Source organism: Podarcis erhardii (genome assembly GCF_964252035.2).
Source record: "Podarcis erhardii genome assembly, chromosome: 13".
NCBI classification, from domain to species: Eukaryota; Metazoa; Chordata; class Lepidosauria; order Squamata; family Lacertidae; genus Podarcis; species Podarcis erhardii.
In genome coordinates this window covers 34,430,675-34,452,456 of record NC_138502.1, presented here as the reverse complement: position 1 = coordinate 34,452,456, position 21,782 = coordinate 34,430,675, and the positions used below count along the sequence as shown (strand labels likewise).

The window sequence follows — 21,782 nt, the reverse complement described above, 5'->3', positions numbered from 1 at the left end:
ACACTCAGAGCGGACCACCCCCACTGCCCTATTCTGTGCCCTAGGAAAGGCAGGCTATTCTGTGCCCTAGGAAAGACTAACTGCTTGCACTCCCCGCACAAAGAAAAAAGGAAAATTGCTAACTTCGATGTTCAAAAAGAGATGCCTTGTAGGGGGAAAATGGAAAAGGACTCGAAACTGCTAACTTTATTTTCATTGCGAGGATAAGGAATACGACGATATTTGGTCACCTTTCTCAAATAGAAAAGAAAATGTTTTATAGCTCACAGATTATTTTGAACAATCTTGTGAATTGTAATTAAAAAATGTAAGTGTCTTAAAAGTTTCAGTTTGTGGCACATCTCCTTTTCCGTCACAAATTTTGACACCAATTTCTTCAGACCAAGTGCTGACACTTGCACATGTTTAATCTGATTAGTTGCCGAGCCAACTAGTCTCTTTCGCAACGTTGTTGAGCGTATGTAAATTGATAAAATTAATGATTTTACATGTATTTTTTCCTTGTTTCTATAGATGCAATTATTTCCACTGTTTTTATATCTGTAATTGGTTCATTCTTGTTGGCACCCGTCTGTCATGAGAGACAATGGCCATCGTATTGAAGAAGAAGAAGAAGAAGAGTTGGATTTGATATCCCGCCTTTCACTCCCCTTCAGGAATCTCAGAGCGGCTAACATTCTCCTTTCCCTTCCTCCCCCACAACAAACACTCTGTGAGGTGAGTGGGGCTGAGAGACTTCAAAGAAGTGTGACTGGCCCAAGGTCACCCAGCAGCTGCATGTGGAGGAGCGGAGACACGAACCCGGTTCCCCAGATTAGGAGACTACCGCTCTTAACCACTACACCACATCCCCTCCAATATTTCTCAAAGGAAAATGGGAATATGCTTCAAAAAGGACAAGCAGGACAGTCTGGAAACAAATCAGAAATTGGAACAGTTTCTGTAATTCGGGGGCTATCCCTGTGAAATCAGGGCACTTGGAGGGTCTGGCTGTCCAGGCAACAAGACTGCCCACTCTCAGTAATTGATAGATCACATGCAATGATAATACTTAGTATTTGACAGCCCACGAGATTTCATATTTGAAAGCTGCCAAAATAAAAAATATTGTGAGGGAGCATGAGCCTAAATTTTGAAGCCAGCATTTGCCATTCAACACCCCCTGCCAAATTTAAATAATTAATTCAAACTGTCTCAGAAAAAAATACAGGGCAAATAGGGAAAGAATTCATTTCAGCATCAGTAAAACTTGTCTATCCCCTTCTGAACTATTTCTAAGGATGGAGATGTCCTACCCTCCCTCAGTTGCAGACTGCCATTCAATCATGTATTACAAACCAACGTCCCTTTTCTGTTTTAATACTTCTTTCTGAATGTTAAAAGGACAGGTTAGGAAGGGGAAATCTATTTCCCTACCTTTAACAATCTTACACTCTTCACACCATTAATTTGCAGAAATATAAAAACAGCCGTGCTGAATCAGACCGGATTTGCCAAAAAAAAACCCTTCATGTCCATCTAAACTAAGGGGCACCACCATATCTTGTGGCAAGGAGTTCCATAAACCACTTAATGTGCCAGGTGAAAGGGTACTGCTTTTCTTTTGTTCCAAATTTGACTGCCCATCGGTTCCATTGGGAGACACACAGCAATACTGGGGGAGAAGAATAACAACTTCTCTCTATGGCATGTCTTGCCTCTCGGCAACTTAGTTCCCCACCCACTCAAAACCTAAAATATCCCCAAAGTCGGAGCCTTTCATCACAGATAAGGTTCCCTCCCTTCCACAGCTCATTGGGGCTGCCTCTTCCAACAACGTCCCCAGCTCTGTGCTATGAGTCCCACGGCATCCGGCAAACTCACCTCCCGGTAAACAGCGAAGAGGCAAGTCAAGAGCCTTGCTGCTTGGTTTGGCCATGTCGCCATCCTCTTGCCTTGCAGTTCAGTGCCCTGTGTATGACTCGGATCGCTCGGAGACAGTCTTATCTCGCTCGCCGCCCTGTGGACTTTGCCTGAGGGTGGGGAACGGGGTCATTGCCACCGGGTGCAAGACACCACCTTGTGCTGTGCTGAGCACACAGCAAGGTGCGGAGAAGGAGATCAGGCGTTTGCCAGGGCTCCCCAGACCAGCAGAGGGTTCCCCTGCCCCACCAGGGCCACCATTTCTGAAACTTTGTATGGAATTTCCAAGGAGATCAGGTGAAGCATGAGAGAATTGTGCGTCTTGCCTCTCCTAAGTTAGGAGGAGCATGGATTCCATGTGAAACAGCAAGGCAGGAGTTTACAACCCACTGGACGTGGGGTATTACGATATGATAATCTTTATTGTCATTGTCCCATACAGAACAACAAAATTGGGGGGGGGCGGGAATCTACATAAGACACTCAAAACCAATAAGCCTGCTATCCCAGCTATCCCAACCTGGTTAGCCCCATAAAAACTCTGATACCCCATTTTAAAAATACAATACACTCCCATAGAGACTCCTTACACTGCGTTTAAAACCAAAATCGCATTTGGATAGAAACTGTTTCTCAGGCGGCTAGTTTTTAAGATCTTCTGCATGTTCAAATTCATTTTACTTGCTCGTTTAATTGTCTGCTGTAAATACACACTCTTATAAAACTGCAGGTTATTACAATAATCCTGCTAATGTTTTTGTTTACAATTTATCTGTAAATATTCAATAAACCATTTCCATTCGTTTATAAAAAGTTTGTTATCTTGATTTCTTAGTCTTCTGGTAAGTTTTGCCATTTCTGCATAGGTTTTTGTATCCATTCTTCCTTTACTGCAATTGTAGCGGGAAGTTTTTAATGCTTGATGTTTTACTATGTTTTTATATGCGCTTTAAGCCAGCCAGAGCAGCTGGGGAAAAGTTGTTGTTGTTGTTTAGGGGTAAGCACCATTGTTTTTAACAGAACTTACTCCCAGTTAAGGGACACGGGTGGCGCTGTGGGTTAAACCACAGAGCCTAGGACTTGCCGATCAGAAGGTCGGTGGTTTGAATCCCTGCGACGGGGTGAGCTCCCGTTGCTCGGTCCCTGCTCCTGCCAACCTAGCAGTTGGAAAGCACCTCAAATTGCAAGTAGATAAATAGGTACCGCTCCGGCAAGCAGGTAAACGGCGCTTCCGTGTGCTGCTCTGGTTCGCCAGAAGCGGCTTAATCATGCTGGCCACATGACCTGGAAGCTGTACGCCGGCTCCCTCAGCCAATAAAGCAAGATGAGCGCTACAACCCCAGAGTTGGCCACGACTGGACCTAATGGTCAGGGGTCCCTTTACCTTTACTCCCAGTTAAGTGTATATAGGGTTTCAGTTGCTATCAATCGTCCTGTGTCACTTAATTTTTTTCCTAGATGCTTTCATTGTTATTGTTGTTGTTGTTGTTGTTGTTGTTGTTGTTGTTGTTGTTTGACTTCCTTCCCGCTCTTCCTTTCCCCCTTTATTACATTTCTATCACCTGAAGATCACAGGGTGCTTTACGATATAAATTGTGTAACCAGCTGATCCCTGATTTGCCTGTCACCACGAGGCAATGACTCATCCTTAGCCATGGCAGGAGCCACTCAAACTACTGGTGTGTCCTTCAGCGTCATGGAAACAGCTTGAGGCGTCATGTGCTTTGTGATAGTGAACTTTAGAAGGGGAATCCCGTGTAGTCCGATATCTTGCTGGTGACACGGGTACCTGTGGAGAAAAGTGTGTGTCCTCCTAAAATGTGAGATTACTTCCTGTTTTAGAGGGAAACTGAGGCCGGAGGGGGAAGGCAAATCAACTCTCCAGGACATGACTCTTACCATAGGAGCCAATTTCTAGGAGGCGAGGTTCCTTCAGCCCCACCCCCCATAAAATATTTGAGGGGGCCTGATTCCTCCCCAAATTCATGGGCGTTGCCATTCACATGGTATCCGTGTGTCTCATCTTGCAATTGATTATGTGGAATAAAATATTTTATTCAAGTTGGCACCCCTGACTGCTATCTTGAGCAGGAGGCAGCTGAATTCATAAGGAATGGGTTGTGTTAATTTTTTATTTTAATTTTTTTAAAAACCATTTTAAAGACTCAGTGCTATTTGGTTACTCTCAACTTTCAAGGCAGGCATTCAAATGTAGGTTATTTTAAGGGGAGACAATATCTTAACACCCGGGAAGATCTGTAGGGAAGGAGGTAGTCTTTCATATATCTGAGGCCCAAGTCATATAGGGCTTATACAAGGGCAATAAAATGGAATGCTGACTGTTGCAAGTGAATGGAAAACTGGGATGGGGCAATGGACTGGAATATCCTGGAATAGGGCATAGGGACCATGAATAGGAGCCGCACTCCATGCTGCAACATCCTGTTGCACCGCCGTGTGAAACTTCCTGTGATGTCGATGCCATTTTGCAAATGTTGTGCAGAAGATTTCAGAACCTATGGACCATTTTAAAGACTCAGTGCTATTTGGTTACTCTCAACTTTCAAGGCAAGCATTCAAATGTATATTATTTTAAGGGGAGACAATATCTTAACACCCGGGAAAATCTGTAAGGAAGGAGGTGGTCTTTCAGATATCCGAGGCCTAAGTCATGTAGGGCTTATACAAGGGCAGACATTGATGCCGAAATCCAGCATCGCCTGAGGTTTGCGAGTGCAGCTTTCTCCCGATTGAAGTGCAGAGTGTTTGAGGACCGGGACATTCGCAGGGGAACCAAAATGCTTGTTTACAAAGCTATTGTACTACCAAGCTTACTGTATGCTTGCGAAACGTGGGCCACTTATAAATGCCATCTCCAACTCCTCGAAGGATTCCATCAACGGTGTCTCAAAAATTTTTTACATAGCACTTGGGAAGACAGGTGAACTAATACCAATGTACCAGAAGATGCAAAGATCACCAGTGCCAAAGCTATGATTCTTCAACATCAACTTTGTTGGAATGTTCATGTTGTGAGTATGCCTGATTACCGTCTTCCAAATCAGCTACTCTATTCCAAACTTAAAAATGGAAAGCGTGATGCGAGTAGTCAACAAAAGAGGTTCAAAGATTCTCTCAAGGCAAATCTTTAAAAATGTAGTATAAACACTGACAACTGGGAAACACTGGCCTGCGAGCGCTCCAGTTGGAGAACAGCCTTTACCAAAGGTGTCAAGGGCTTTCAAGACGCTCAAACTCAGGACACAAGGGAGAAATGTGCTGAGAGGAAGGCATGCTTGGCAAATCCACACCATGATCAACTCCCGCCCAGAAACTTATGTCCCCAGTGTGGAAGGATGTGTGGATCCAGAATTGGCCTCCACAGCCACATATGGACACACTGTTAAAACTGTGTTTATGGAAGACAATCTTACTTGGCTATGAGTGATCGTCAAAGAAGAACATACGGAGAACTGAATCCAAGGCTAGAAAAATGAGGCAGTGGGAGAAATAAAACGGACAGATTCACCCACCCTGAAGTAAAGCAAAGCCCACCAAATAGACGGCGGTTATTATGGGTTTCAGCCACAAGGTGTCAGTCCAAGCCTGGTGATGGAAGGTCACCTTGGCTGTTAATGGTCTTTCCTGATGGTTAACCAAGATGCTAGGAGTGTGACTCACCTGAGTTCAGTGCTGTTGTGCAGGTCTTCTGCCAGCCTCTTTTCAATGCCAAGCACAGCAAATAACTTTTGGATCCTTAAAGGTAAAGGGACCCCTGACCATTAGATCCAGTCATGGCCGACTCTGGGGTTGTGGCGCGCATCTCGCTTTATTTCCCGAGGGAGCCGGTGTACAACTTCCGGGTCATGTGGCCAGCATGACTAAGCCACTTCTGGCGATCCAGAGCAGCGCACGGGAACACCATTTACCTTCCCGCCGGAGCGGTACCTATTTATCTACTTGCACTTTGACGTGCTTTCGTACTGCTAGGTGGGCAGAAGCAGGGACTGAGCAACAGGAGCTCACCCTGTCGTGGAGATTCGAACCACCGACCTTCTGATCGGCAAGTCCTAGGCTCTGTGGTTTAGACCACAGCGTCACCTGTGTCCCTTTGGATCCTTACGATCTATGTATCCTCCCTTTGGTACAAAAAGCATTTCCCACCTATTCATTCCATAATCCCAATTACAGCATTATATACTGGGCCGATATTATTACTCCCCCCAACCACACACATTATAAATGCTGGGGTGTGACACCAAGAGGCTTGCTTAATTTTAATACATGCCTGTCCTGAAGCTGGAAGAGGAAAAATCCCCAGCTCAGAGCTCCTAGTTTTCATCACTATACTACAGAAGCTTTTCAACCTGGGCATGTAACTGCTTGCATCTTATCCTTTAAAAGGAACAAGAGAAAGAGAGAGAGAGAGAGAGAGAGAGAGAGACTAGCTGAGCATTCCTATATAGGCTTTGCCTCCAGCAAAGGAATCCATAGGTTCTGACATCTTCTGTACAACATTTGCAAAATGGCATCGACATCACAGGAAGTTTCACATGCCAGTGCAACAGAATGTTGCAGCGTGGAGTGCAGCTCCTGTTCAGGGTTCCTATGCCATATTTCAGGATATTCCATTCCATTCCCCCATCCCAGTTTTCCATTCACTTGCAACAGTCAGCATTCCATTTTATTGCCCTTGTATAAGCCCTATATGACTTGGGCCTCAGATATATGAAAGACTACCTCCTTCCCTACAGATCTTCCCGGGTGTTAAGGTATTGTCTCCCCTTAAAATAACCTACATTTGAATGCTTGCCTTGAAAGTTGAGAGTAACCAAATAGCACTGAGTCTTTAAAATGGTTTAAAAAAAAATTAAAATAAAAAATTAACACAACCCATTCCTTATGAATTCAGCTGCCTCCTGCTCAAGATAGCAGTCAGGGGTGCCAACTTGAATAAAATATTTTATTCTACATAATCATTTGCAAGATGAGACACACGGATACCATGTGAATGGCAATGCCCATGGATTTGGGGAGGAATCTGGCCCCCTCAAATATTTTATTTGGGCAGGGGCCTGAAGGAACCTCGCCTCCTAGAAATTGGCTCCTATGGTAAGAGTCATGTCCTGGAGAGTTGATTTGCCTTCCCTCTCCGGCCTCAGTTTCACTCTAAAACAGGAAGTAATCTCACATTTCAGGAGGACACACAGTTTTCTCCACAGGTACCGGTGTCACTAGCAAGATATCGGACTACACGGGATTCCCCTTCTAAAGTTCACTATCACAAAGCACATGACGCCTCAAGCCGTTTCCGTGACGCTGAAGGACACACCAGTAGTTTGAGTGGCTCCTGCCATGGCTAAGGATGAGTCATTGTCTCGCGGTGACAGGCAAATCAGAGATCAGCTGGTTACACAATTTATATCGTAAAGCACCCTGTGATCTTCAGGTGATAGAAATGTAATAAATAATAAGAATAAAAATGCAAGCATCTAGAAAAAAAATGAAGTGGCACAGGACAATTGATAGCAGCTGAAATCCTATATACACTTAACTGGGAGTAAAGGTAAAGGTAAAGGGACCCCTGACCATTAGGTCCAGTCGTGGCCAACTCTGGGGTTGCGGCGCTCATCTCGCTTTATTGGCCGAGGGAGCCACGTACAGCTTCCGGGTCATGTGGCCAGCATGACTAAGCCGCTTCTGGCGAACCAGAGCAGCGCACGGAAACACCATTTACCTTCCCACCAGAGTGGCACCTATTTATGTACTTGCACTTTGAGGTGCTTTCGAACTGCTAGGTTGGCAGGAGCAGGGACTGAGCAACGGGAGCTCACCCCGTCGCGGGCATTCAAACCACCGACCTTCTGATCATCAAGTCCTAGGCTCTGTGGTTTAACCCACAGCGCCAACCACGTCCCTTGCTCTCTCGGGTACTTTCCCTTAAAGATTTGTGTTTGTTTCCACTCCTGCAAACCTTAGCATTCCCCTGAGCTTGCCGATACCTTTCTCTAATGAATAGATAGTGCCATTTGGGCTACAGAAGGACAGACACTTCAAGGCCACCTTTGCCATTCACATCTAAGGATGGATGTCTGTGGCACTTGCACGTTTCCGAGCACAATTCAAGTGTTGGTGCTGACCTTTAAAGCCTCAAATGGCCTCAGCCCAGTATACCTGAAGGAGCATCTCTACCCCCATTATTTGGCCCAGACACTGAGGTCCAGCGCCGAGGGCCTTCTGGCGGTTCCCTCCCTGCAAGAAGTGAGGATACAGGGAAACAGGCAGAGGGCCTTCTCGGTGGTGGTGCCCGCCCTGTGGAATGCCCTCCCATTAGATGTCAAGGAAATAAACAACTATCTGACTTTTAGAAGACATCTGAAAGCAGCCTGTTTAGGGAAGTTTTTAACGTTTGACATTTTATGTTTTTATATTCTGCTGGAATATAAAGGTGGCTGGGCAAACCTAGCCAGATGGGAGGGGTATTATTATTATTATTATTATTATTATTATTATTATTATTATTATTATTTCCAGGAATTCTGCTTTCCATTTGTGTGTGCGTGTGTACATTTGCACCAAGGATATCCAAGAAGACACAAAGTGAGGATGGACTGGGCCACTTCAGCAAGATGTCATTCATTTAAAACTTTTATAAGGCTAACGGATTGTGAGTGCCAATATGTTTCTGCACTTGAAGGTGATTTGCACAGCCATTTAAAGCAGGCCAAGCAGCCAAGATAACAATGCATAAATGATGAGCTATACTGGACTTCCTGAGTGACAAAAAAAATATGAATTATGGATGCCTGGGAAGAAAATTTGGGATTACCAGAATGGGGAAAAGGTGGATAATTCTGGAGTGTATGTGGTAAATATTTCAAATAATTGATATATAGATGATTGGCAGATAGGGAAGCGGAAACCTCTTTTTTCTTTTAAACTTCTTGCCCCCCCCCTTTTATTCTGTTTTCTCAGGTTGCTTGGGGAAAAACCTTGGAGAAGAGGGGATTTAGGCAGCTTTGGGAAAGCAGGAACCATCAATCTCCACAACTGCCTCATAGGGGCAAGACCTACCCAACCAGAGTTTCTGTGCTCATTAGGCCAGACATTCCTGTGCAGTTCCTGTTTTTGCTAACAAAGAGATGACCGCTGGCTCACTCCTGTTACCTTAGCAGGTCAGTTATGTTAGGGTTGCCCTATTTCAAAAGTTAAGGTAAGGGATGCAGGTGGCGCTGTGGTCTAAACCACTGAGCCTCTTGGCCTTGCCGATCAGAAGGTTGGCGATTCGAATCCCCGCAATGGAGTGAGCTCCCATTGCTCTGTCCCAGCTCCTGCCAACCTAGCAGTTTGAAAGCTCACCAGTGCAAGTAGATAAATAGGTACCGCTGCGGCAGGAAGGTAAACGGTGTTTCCATGCGCTCTGGTTTCCGTCACGGTGTTCCGTTGTGCCAGAAGCTGTTTAGTCATGCTGGCCACACACCCCAGAAAGTGAGATGAGCGCTGCAACCCCATAGTCGCCTTTGACTAGACTTAACCACCAGGGGGTCCTTTACCTTTTTACCTATTTCAAAAGGTGAAAACCTGGGCACAAAAATTGTTGAGCTTTTGCCCAAAACTGTTGAGCCTTTTTCTGCAGAATCTCAAACAAAAATGAGTTTCTGAGCTATGGTGGGCTGCCAGACGCCCAGATTTTCCCAGATGCTTTTAGCTGTTTATGAGGGTCAAATACCAGGTGTATCTGGGAGATTCCAGATGTATGGCAACACTAGTTAAGTATTGCTATTTACCTATGATATCAGGTAGCCATAGAGACAAATGAGAGGGTCTTTTCACACCCCTCCTGGCTGGACACCACGTCATCATAAGATGGGGAACAGTAGGTCAAGGAGCGGACATCATGTGTGAGAGTTTTGGTTGATATGGAAGCAGGAGACAAAGAGATATGTCTGCTCTGCACTGAACCCAAAACCAAGTCTGGGGCTTCTCTATCAAGGAGGCCACAAGCCCTTCCACCCTGTCCTCAGGTTGCACATATGTGCAGATAAATTCATAAACAGTCATACCCTGGAGGTCAAATGCCTTGGGAGTCAAACATTTTGGCTCCCAAACGCTACAAACCCAGAAGTGACTGTTCTGGTTTGAGAATGCTGTTTGGAACCCAAATGTCCGGCATAGCTTCCAGTTGGCTGCAGGAGCTTCCTGCAGCCAATCGGAAGCCACGCCTTGGTTTCCAAACATTTTGGAAGTAGAATGGAGTTCCAGAACAGATTCCGTTCAACTTCCGAGGTACGGCTGTATCCCAAAGACATCATAGTCTTTGTTTACCTTCATTCCGGGGAAGCCAAACCCTGGGTAAGTGTTGGGACGCCCCGGAAGTCTCTCAAAGCTCAGAGGCTGAGGTGCATGCAACAGTGCTTTGAAAACAAACCTTTGCTTTCTGTCTTCAAAAAATACAGTGCTACTTTGGGTTACAGACGCTTCAGGTTACAGACTCCGCTAACCCAGAAATAGTACCTCAGGTTAAGAACTTTGCTTCAGGATGAGAACAGAAATCACGTGGCGGCAGCGGGAGGTGACATTAGCTAAAATGGTACCTCAGGTTAAGAACAGTTTCAGGTTAAGAACAGACCTCCAGAATGAATTAAGTTCTTAACCTGAGGCACCACGGTACCGTCATAGCTTGGTTATTGAACGTAATCCGTTCCGGAAGCCCCATTAGCTAAAGTGGTACCTCAGATTAAGAACAGTTTCAGGTTAAGAACGGACCTCCAGAATGAATTAAATTCTTAACCCGAGGTACCACTGTATATTAAAATTGTCTCCCCCTCCCTCTTTCTCTCTCCTGAAATTTTACAGCAAAGGGAAGATTCTTTTTTTAACATTTTATTTCCACAAAACTCCATCTGGCCTGACTTGCCTCCTTTCCTTTCTCCTTTCTGGAATGTAACAACGGCAGGGATCTCCTCCACCTCAGCTTCTTTTTCTTTTTTAAAATAATACAAATAAAAAAAACCTCATGAAGTTGCAGCTGCCACGTACACCAGTGGTTGGGAGTCTGGAAGAGGCTTAAGCTGATGGCTTTCCCAGGCTGGTGGCAGCTGGGATATGTATTTATTTATTTATTTTCCACCGCGCTGTGGCCGCTGGCAAGCTGGCTTTTCCATGAAGAGGCCCCTGGAAAAGAAGGCTTGGTTTAGGAGGGTGTTCCATGCTCTTTCTCTCCCCACCCCCCCTAACATACACACTTTCTGTGGTCGGGAGACAGCAAACCCCGTTTTGAACGGAGAAAGAGTCTGAATCAGATGGCAACACAATCTGAGAAGTGTCAAAGGGACAGTCATAAAATTGGCTCCAGCTCTGTCGCAGCAGATTTTTGGTTGGCCTCCCCCTTCCCCATTCTGCTGGAACTCATCCCCTCCTGGAAGCCACACCTTCTTCTGACCTGGAAATGCTTCCTCCAGATCAGGCATGGCCAAACAATCCCCACCATCCCTGACCACTGGTCCTGTTAGGTAGGGATGATGGGAGTTGTAGTCCCAAAACATCTGGAGGGCCAAGTTTGGCCATGCCAAACCTGACTGAAGTCCATTTCCAGCTCCCATGCAGAAAAGAAAACTGCACAGGGCCTTCAAGCAGTGGTGTAGTGTGGGGAAGGGGCGTGGCCCCGGGTGCAAATTTCTGAGGGGGCACCCCCAGGGGTCCCCAGGCAGGCTCCCTCACTGTGAGGCGGCAAGTCGCACCTGGTGTGCTGGTCCTGTGGGTTACCTGAGGCGAGGTCCAAGTCTGGTCCGTGGTCAAAGGTGCAACATGGAGGCAGTCCGTAGTAGCTGAAGCTGGGTGCAGGGCAGGGAGTCAGGTGAAGTCAGGAACGGGCATGCAAGCAGGGAGCCAGGGTGGACCAGGAGTTCTGACAGAAAAGCAGGACAGGGTTCAGGCAAGAACTAGCAACCAACAATGTTGCTCCCACAACTTGGGACAGGGGCTGGCCGGCTTTTATCTGCCCCAAGGCATAGGGTGGCCCCGATCCTCTGGTGACTCGCCTCTCCTGGCTTGGAGGCGAGCACTCCTCCTGCGGGAACTTAGTTCCCTCCGCCTCTTTGCCCTGAGCCTCTGCAGCTCAGGAGAGGCTGGAGGGTTACCGGACCCAGAGGCAACCTCCTCTTCCCCTGACCGGGCTGAGGGTGGAGCACCTGCAGGCAATGGGTCCTCCATCACCTCAGGAGCCAGAGCAGGCTCAGCTGATGCCTGCACCTGAGGATCCAGCACAGGTGAGGACCCTTCAGGCTCAGGCCCCAGCCCAAGCTCAGCTGGTTCTAGAGGCGGGGAATTCTGTACAGGCTGGGATCCCTCAGGATCAGCATCCGAGTCCGAATCCCAGGCCATCACACCCAGGCTGGGCCTTCAGACCTGTGGTGGCATTGACACCTCCATCTCCTTGTGGCCAGCGAAGGGACACCTGTTTGCACTCCACCCCTGAACCAGCCAAGAGGGAGGGATGGGGAGGGTATTGCCACCGCCCACCAAGGAGGGAGGAAGAAGATGAAGGTTGGAAAGCATTGCTGCAGCCCAGAGCACATCACTGCAAGGACAGGAGGGCAGGCCGACACAGCCTGGCTTCCACATTTCTTGCCTTATTTCTGCTCCCAAGTTGGGGCTAGTTTGCAAGAGGAGACTCCCTTGGTTAGATGCTGGCCAAAGAAGGGACTGACCATTGCCCAGCCCACCAGGGTGTGTGTGTGTGCAACATTTGCCCTGCCTCGGGCACCAGCAACCCACGCTATGCCCCTGCCTTCAAGGAGTCCAGCTATCAACAGGGTCTGGGATCTACAGTACCTTCAGTCATCAGAAATCTCCCTAATGATCATCGGCTGCACCATGGAACTCAGTGGGGCTTACTTCTAAGTAGACCTGTGTGAGATTCTGTTGTAAGGGCATGGACCGGTTCCGTTAATGTTTGGAATCCAGGAAGCTGAGGGTGGAATTTAATGTAGTATTTAGGAGACTGTTGTGTTAGGGTAAGCCCAGTAGAACAATCTCCCTTCTCTCTGCCCCCCCCCCCCCGAGGGCTGTTCTGGGGGTTCTCCTGACCCTCCAGATCAGATTTGGGGTTGGTGTGGGGTGAGGGTGGAGGAAGGTTTGGGAGAGTCCTGTTGCAATATGGGAGGTCTTGTACAGGTTTCCACTAGTGGAACAGGTAGTTGAAACCAGCCCTGACCTTAGGAGCCATTTCCTAGTGTCTGAGGTCCCTTCAGCCCTCCACAATACTTGAGTGGACCAGGGCCCTGCAAAGTTGATGGGCAGTATCATTCAAATGGTGTGTGTGAGCAACGTCATGTGATCAGTTATGTGGGGTGGGGCTTACCTGGCCCCTCTAATATTTTATTCAAGTTGGCACACCTGGCCCTGACATTTTTAAAATTATACGTACATGTACACACACACACACACACACACACACACACACACACACGTTTATGAAGTAAAAACCAGAAAATCAACACTGGAATCCAAACAAAATACAAATCAAGATTCATTGGATACAAATTATGAACCAAAATCCCAAAACCAAAATACTGAACAATTCAATTGAAAAAATATTAGGGCAAATAAGGTTTTAATGGGCATCTAGAGGGACGCGGGTGGCGCTGTGGGTTAAACCACAGAGCCTAGGCCTTGCAGATCAGAAGGTTGGCGGTTCGAATCCCTGCGACGGGGGTGAGCTCCTGTTGCTCAGTCCCTGCTCCTGCCAACCTAGCAGTTCGAAAGCACGTGAAAGTGCAAGTAGATAAATAGGTACCGCTCCGGCGGGAAGGTAAGCGGCATTTCCATGCGCTACTCTGGTTCGCCAGAAGCGGCTTAGTCATGCTGGCCACATGACCCGGAAGCTGTACGCCGGCTCCCTCGGCCAATAAAGCGAGATGAGCGCCGCAACCCCAGAGTCGGACACGACTGGACCTAATAGTCAGGGGTCCCTTTATCTTTACCTTTAAAACATAGTTGATGCCTCTCAGTAAAATGGAGTCATGGACAGCCATAGGTAGCAATCTTGTTTACTTCTGATGTTCCTGTTCAGCAGTGTCAGAGGCTAAGGATGGGAGAGAATTTCTATTCATTTTCATTTAAAGGCAAACTTACCTAATTTGCACCTTTTTGGGAAGCAATGCAAAAACCAAAACACAGCTATCCTTGAAAATTCTCCAAATCTTACGCAGTAGTTTTCCAGCCAACTAATCTGTACAAAATGTGTATTTTATTGAAAATGACATACAGAAATGCATTTGATTAGGTTGAATTGCTGTGCAAAAATTGTATATCTGCTATCAAAATGTGTGCATTAGAATAAATCTGCACTAAAATGCTGCCTGAATTTTATGAATTCAGATGCTTAGATACAGTTTAGCTACAGCAGGATCCAAATTTGCAGAATGAGTTCTCCATGCATGTATAGGAATGGATGCAAATGGACTGAACTTGGAACTGGAATACGGATAGATCGATAGATCAATTGATAGGTAGGTAGGTAGGTATAGCTTTAGGAGTGGGATAGTTAAGGGATCATTTTCTTCCATATGAATTTGTCTTCTCATTAAGATCTGTTGAAGCTGCTCTACTCCACACCCCACCTAGGGTGACCATGTGTGTCCTGGTTTTCAGAGGACAGTTTTTAAGACACTCCCAAAAAAGGGAGAGAGTGGGAGAGACCTTAAAGTTACCCATCAATAGTTAGCAGTACCTGGGCAGCAAATTCAGCAAGTGCCGATGGGTCCTTTAAAATATTTTTGTTTTGCCTTCGTTTGGTCTGCTGAACTGAAACTATTTTTATTGATCCACATTTTCCCCAATCTTGAGTTCATGTCTCAGCTATTCCACATCTGTTCACTTTATTTTAAAGTCATCATGAAAATTCATCAGTGACCTGTTCCTAATATACACATCTTTGCATGCAATTCTGCCCAATTTACACATTTCTGTAGAACGATTCCACCTAATGTAAAGCGTCTTTGTATGGTTTTATTTTACTAATACGTGCCTGTTTCGGCCCACTTTACCCCTAAATATGCATTTGTATTTTACTTGCCTGGAGAACCACGTTGCAAAATTCAGAGAACTGTGAATTGTGAAAGTTGGCTCTGCTTGCTTTCTTGTTGTCTTTTGGAAAGTGAAGGTTATGTTGGTTCACCTTTAGATGCAAACTGAATTGCATTTCTCCTCCATCCCTACTCAGAAATTGTTGTTTAGTCATTTAGTCGTGTCCGATTGTTTGAGACCCCATGGACCAGAGCACGCCAGGCACTCCTGCCTTCCACTGCCTCCCGCAGTTTGGTCAAACTCATGCTGGTAACTTTGAGAACACTGTCCAACCATCTCGTCCTCTGTCCTCCCCTTCTCCTTGTGCCCTCCATCTTTCCCAACATCAGGGTCTTTTCCAGGGAGTCTTCTCTTCTCATGAGGTGGCCAAAGTATTGGAGCCTCAGCTTCAGGATCTGTCCTTCCAGTGAGCACTCAGGGCTGATTTCCATCAGAATGAAGAGGCTTGATCTTCTTGCAGTCCATGGGATTCTCAAGAGTCTCCTCTAGCACCATAATTCAAAAGTAGGTCCAAGTGAATTCAATGGGACTTGCTTTTAGTTACGTGGTCATTGATTGCAACCTTAGTAAATTACGATGAATTAAATGAATCAAGGCTACAATATTATGGTCACAGCAAAAGGTGTCAAAGGCTGCGCATGATTTCCTGGATCTTCTTCTTCAGCAGTGAAGAGATTTGTCCGGCCTTGGAGAAGGTGATTCAGTTTTAGATGGCTCCATGTTGGGGTGGGGGCAAAATTTCTCAGTTCTCATTCAAAGGCAAATTGTGATCAGCTGTCTTCTGAAATTTGCATTTCTCTGAATTTTGCAATGTCATTCTCCAGCCAAGGAACCAGCACAAAAAAAGCATATACTAATATGTGCATATAAGTGCATCTATTAATGAAAATAACATATGACGATGCACTATGTCAGCAGGAATTCCTTGCAAAAATGGCTATATTACTCAAAACTACATAGAAAGATGTGCCTATTCGCTCCAAAATTTGCTCTAAAATGCTGGTGAGTTTTTATTTTAACTCAGATCTTCAGATGGCTGCAGAAATTTAAGAGCTGCAGATTGCGGAAATGAGATGCTGAAAGAACCAAAACTGACCTATTTGCACATCTTGTTTCTATGGGACTGCAGAAAGGCCACTATCTTTAAAGTGCTGGACAGGAAAAGTTTGGGGGGCATGCCATGTGTGTATTTATTGTTATTTGTAGTGTACTTTAAAAAAAATTTACACCACTCTTCAGCTTCAAAGGCTCCCAAGGCATAACAATAAATTAAAACAAGCCAGTCACTCTCCACAGGCTTACAATTAAAAAAAGCAAAAAACACTGACACAAAACGAAATAGAGACAGAGAGGAAAGAGATGGAGGGGGGGGGGGAAACTATATGTATCCATAGAAAGTGCCCCCCCAACATATCCATGAAATGAAGGACAAAGTATGCTGGCCCTGGAGCTGACATAGTTTATTTTGCACCCTAGATGTGAGGAAAAGAGTAGATTTGAGCATGTGCAGAATGCTTTCTCCAAAATACATGGGGAACCATAGCCAGCCCTGCCCATATCCCTCTACAAGTAGGGCAAAGAATTACTAGGAGAGAACCACGTCCTTTAAGCCCCACCAACTTTCCTTTTCAAAATCAAAAACACACTAATTTACTTAACGTGAAAAAGCTTTCTCCCGATCCAGCCCTGGAGGGATTTGGAACGATAAACTGACATGGCGTTGCAGGGCGGGGTGTTGGGGGGGGGAACTAATGCAAGGAACAGGAAGCAACAGTAGCCTAGATCGGGGGGATAGAGTTACCTATCAAGAATGTGAGAAGGAGGGAGGAACGAGCAAGGAGATGCTCTGAGCCAAATTGGTTTCATCATCTCTCCTCGCGCCGGTTTGCATCTCCTGGATTCCACAATTCGCTGGTGTCGCTGGGTGGAAGATGGAGAGCCAAGCAAAGACGAGGGAAAGCAAAAGAATTTTCATTTCCTGGCTGTTCCTCCTGCCCAAGGGCAGATATTGCAAGCCTTGTTGTTGTTGTTTAGTCGTTTAGTCGTGTCCGACTCTTCGTGACCCCATGGACCAGAGCACGCCAGGCACTCCTGTCTTCCACTGCCTCCCGCAGTTTGGTCAGACTCATGTTTGTAGCTTCGAGAACAGTGTCCAACCATCTCGTCCTCTGTCGTCCCCTTCTCCTTGTTCCCTCCATCTTTCCCAACATCAGGGTCTTTTCCATGGAGTCTTCTCTTCTCATGAGGTGGCCAAAGTATTGGAGCCTCAGCTTCAGGATCTGTCCTTCCAGTGAGCACTCAGGGCTGATTTCCTTCAGAATGGAGAGGTTTGATCTTCTTGCAGTCCATGGGAGCCTGCAAGCCTACCGTCACGCAAACAGGTGGAAGGAGTTGGGAGGGAGGAGAAAGGTGACCGGGGAGAACGTTTCCACCATGTTGGGATGAGAAGACGTGTTCCTGTGTGCAAGGAAGATTGGCTCCTAGAAAGGGGCTGGCATATTGGAAAACCCTGAGGTTGCAAAGAGCTGCCTCCCCAGTTGCAAAATCTTCAAGTATACGAATGACAAATTCTGCTCCTCAAGAAAGATAGTATCACGCCACTGGTATAAACAGGGGAGTTCTGTCTTTCCCCCCTCCCCAAGATTTATTTTAGAAATCATTTTTATTTGATTTGACAGATTTATAACAATACCAAATACAGTGGTACCTCAGGTTACAGACGCTTCAGGTTACATATGCTTCAGGTTACAGACTCCACTAACCCAGAAATAGTACCTCAGGTTAAGAACTTGGCTTCAGGATGAGAACAGAAATCGTGCTCCAGCGGTGCGGCAGCAGCAGGAGGCCCCATTAGCTAAAGTGGTACCTCAGGTTAAGAACAGTTTCAGGTTAAGAACAGACCTCTAGAACGAATTAAGTTCTTAATCCGAGGTACCACTATACATATCCCTATTTAGAGATTTCTCTGAATCTCGAAGCTTCCCCCATCCCCTCCATGGGTCCCATTGTCAACATTTTCAACTGCATATTATTTCATAATCTATGTTTTGTATCTATCCATATTGTCCATAGTGTTTGCTACATTGTAAGTGAGATTAAAATCCTGCTAATGTTTTCATCTGTTTACAGTGGCCTCCTAAATAAATTATATTTCCCCCCCCCATTCTTTTTAAAGCATTTTGCCCTTTTGGTTCCTGATCTTTTCAATTAGCTTTGCCATTTCGGCGTAGTCCATCAGCTTGGTTTGCCATTCCTCTCTGTTAGGGACTCTTTCTTCTTTCTATCTCTCGGCTCGTAGCATCCGTGTGTCAACATGCAGAGGGCCGGGAGCGGGCTTCAAAGCCAGGGCATGCTATTGGCAGAGAGAACTGCACACACAGAATAGGTGTGAGGTTTGTGGCAGCATACTACAACTACATATTTATTAATCATAAATCAGGACAAAGAAACATGTCGTCTCTCTCTGGTGTCATCTCAGAGAGAACGGGAAAAGCAAAAGCTATACACAAAAGGAAGTTCCCAGCATACTGTGCTGGAATGTAAACAGACATGTGGCACATAACAATCCCATGTCTGTTCCTTAAGGTGGAATGGAAATGTCAACACCGTGAGGCTGTTGTCGCAGACATTAAAAGTCTTTTCTGCTCCTTTGGAATGTCGGCACCTATAATTCCTAATAAAAAGGCTTCTGGTTTTTTAAACAAAAGTTATTTTAAACATTTTTTTCAATTCATTATACCTCATCTCCCAGAAAGCTTTTATTACCTTACACGACCACCACATGTAATAAAAGGTACCTTCTGTCTCTTTACATTTCTAGCTCGTGTTTGCAAGGTCTTTCTTGTGCCAAATTATCATATGCGGGTTAATTTGCATGGGCACAAAATACCAAGCCGGGCCAGGGAAACGGGCCCACATGATGCTGCTGGACTCCAGCTCCTATCAACCTCGACCAGCATCAGTCAGTATCCAAGGGATTATGGGAGTTGTAGTCCAGCAACGTCTGGGTAGCTCAGTTGGTTAGAGCGTGGTTAGAACGTGAACCTTGACAATGCCAAGGTTGCAGGTTCGATCCCCGTATGGGACAGCTGCATATTCCTGCATAGCAGGGGGTTGGACTTAGATGATCCTCACGATCCCTTCCGACTCTACGATTCTGTGATTTCCCCTCCTTGGTGCAGACATTCCCCCCCATCCTCCCAGCACTGCCTCTCCAGATGGACAGAATCCCTGCTTCGAACATCCATCCAGGAGGAGGGACCGACTACTGCAAAATAAAACATCTGCAGGCAGACAAGTGCCTTGAGCAATAGTTGTAAGGTGTCAGGGTGAGGGTCTCGGCAAAGGGATCCAAAATGCAAAAATGGTTTTACAAGTACAGTGGTGCCTTGGTTCTCAAATGCCTTGGTACTTAAACAACTTGGAACCCAAACACTGCAAACCCGGAAGTGAGTGTTCCAATTTGCGAACTTTTTTCAGAAGCCGAACGTGCTCCGTTTTGAGTGTTACGCTTCCGATTTGAGTGCCACACTTCCGTTTTGAGTGTTACGCTGAGGTCTATCTGTATTTGCTATTTATTTTGAGTTGCTGTTGTTTTTTGTGGCTCTTTTGTGTGTTTGTGTGTGTGTGACTGTGTGGAACCCAGTTCAGCTCCTGACTGATTGACTGTGTGACCGTAGTACATTGTTTATTACTTTCATTTTATGGATCAATGGTCTCGTTAGATAGTAAAATTCATCTTAAATTGCTGTTTTAGGGGTTGTTTTAAAAACCTGGAACGGATAAACCCAGTTTGCATTACTTTCTATGGGAAAGGAGTTCTTGGTTTTGGAACGCTTTGGTTTTGGAGCGGACTTCCGGAATGGGTTAAGTTTAAGAACCAAGGTACCACTGTATACAAGAATGCACACATTTCCCTGTGTGAAATGCTAGAGAGCCCAGCACATACACAAACACATACTAAACCCCGCCAAAATAAAAAATAAAAAATGCCAGATGAATGCAAGTTTCAAAAATCCAAATTCTTCCTTGTCCCTTCTCGTACGCAACCTCTCTCTGATGCTGTGCAGATGTGCATCCACAGACAACAAAGTTCCCAAGAAGAAAGCACTCTTTTTGCCTGCCAGTAGGTGGCAAAAGACAGAAGAGAAGGCCACTTTCTCTTAGCATGGACTTGTGGGGAAGGTGTAACTCAGTCTTGGGTACAGTGCTTGGCATCTCCTGGCTGGGCTGCTGGGAAATTCCTGCCTGAAACCCTGGAGACCAGTGCCCATCCATGCAAAGGTAAAAGGTAAAGGTAAAGGACCCCCGGGCGGTTAAGTCCAGTCAAAGGCGACAATGGGGTTGCGGCGCTCATCTCACTTTCAGGCCGAGGGAGCCGGAGTTGGCCACAGACAGCTTTCCGGGTCATGTAGCCAATAGGACTAAACCGCTTCTTGCTCAACGAGACACTGTGATGGAAACCAGGGTGAACGGAAATGCCGTTTACCTTCCCACCGGAGTGGTACCTATTTATCTACTTGCACTGGCGTGCTTTCAAGCTGCTAGGTTGGCAGGAGCTGGGACAGAGCAACAGGAGCTCACTCTGTTGCGGGGATTTGAACTGCCAACCTTTGGATCGGCAAGTCCAAGAGGCTCAGTGGTTGAGACCACAGCGCCACCTGTATCCCATCCATGTAGATAGTACTGGGTTCCATGGACCATGGGTCTGACTTGTCGCAAGACAGCATCCTTTGCTCCTAAACCCAAACCTGGATGACTATTGTAATGCTGAAAGAATGGCAACCAAGGCTGCACTCCTTCAACAGAAGTGTTATAAGAATTCTAAAGTCTCAAATATAAATTACCGTATTTTTCGTCCCATAGGACTCTCCTGTCCCATAGGACGCACCTAGTTTTTTGGGGGGGAAATAAAGGAATTTCCCCCCCTTTATTTCCCCCCCAAAAGCAGGTCGGGGAAACCGAACCAGGTCGAGGAACAGCAGGATGGCGGCACTGCGCCTCCCTGCTGTCCTCTGAGCTTGTGGGGCTGGCCAATGTCTGCCCGGCGCGCGGGGCACCCTGAAGCGGGGAACTCCTGCAGGGCTCCCCACGCTGCAGATGTCTGTCCGGTGCGCGGGGCGCTCTGCTTCAGGGCATCCTGCCTGCCGGGCAGCCGGCTGCTATCCACAGCGTGGGGAGCCCTGCGGGGAACTCCTGCAGGCCTGCCTAGGCTGTGGATGTGTACCCGAAGCACCGGGCGCTCTGCTTTCAGGGTGCCTGACGCTCCGGGAAGCAGGCTGCTATCCGCAGCCTAGACATCCCTGCGGGACCTCCCGCAGGGCTGCCTAAGCTGTGGATGTGTACCCAAAGCGCAGGGCTGCCTAGGCTGCGGATGTCTTCCTGAACCCTGGAGAGCGAGAGGGGTCGGTGCGCACCGACCCCTCTCGCTCTCTACGCTTCAGCGAAAGCCTGCATTCGCCCCATAGGACGCACCCAGATTTCCCCTTCATTTTTGGAGGGGGAAAAGTGCGTCCTATAGGGCGAAAAATACGGTAAATGTTCACAAATGTACAAGGCAACCACATACATAAGTATGTGAACCATTTGTCTGAAATAGTTCAGGAGAGCAATCATGAAGCCCTTTTGACTCTCCCAATGACCTCAAATATTCCTCTGCAGTAAGGGAGGAAAATGGGGAAAGTCTTCCCATTGTCTTTTGCTCGCAAATCCTGTCTTAAGAGTGCATTTGTGTATGAATAGGGTGAGCCTGTGATCTGGATTCTGGAACTAAAGAATTAGCCATCACAAAA

General features: G+C 46.4%; 1 protein-coding gene across 2 annotated transcripts in view; it reads right to left on the bottom strand.

Moving 5' to 3' along the window:
• TMEM92 (transmembrane protein 92) overlaps positions 1–3,062 on the bottom strand; it is a 365,445-nt gene extending 362,383 nt beyond the window's left edge. For both annotated transcript variants that reach the window (XR_014150712.1, XM_081838312.1), the window contains exon 1: positions 1,864–3,062. Coding sequence is in view for 1 of the 2 variants with exons in the window: in XM_081838312.1 (XP_081694438.1) it covers positions 1,864–1,926 (63 nt within the window). In the remaining variant the exon portion in view is untranslated. The remainder of the gene's footprint in view (positions 1–1,863) is intronic.
• Positions 3,063–21,782: the final 18,720 nt, after the last annotated feature.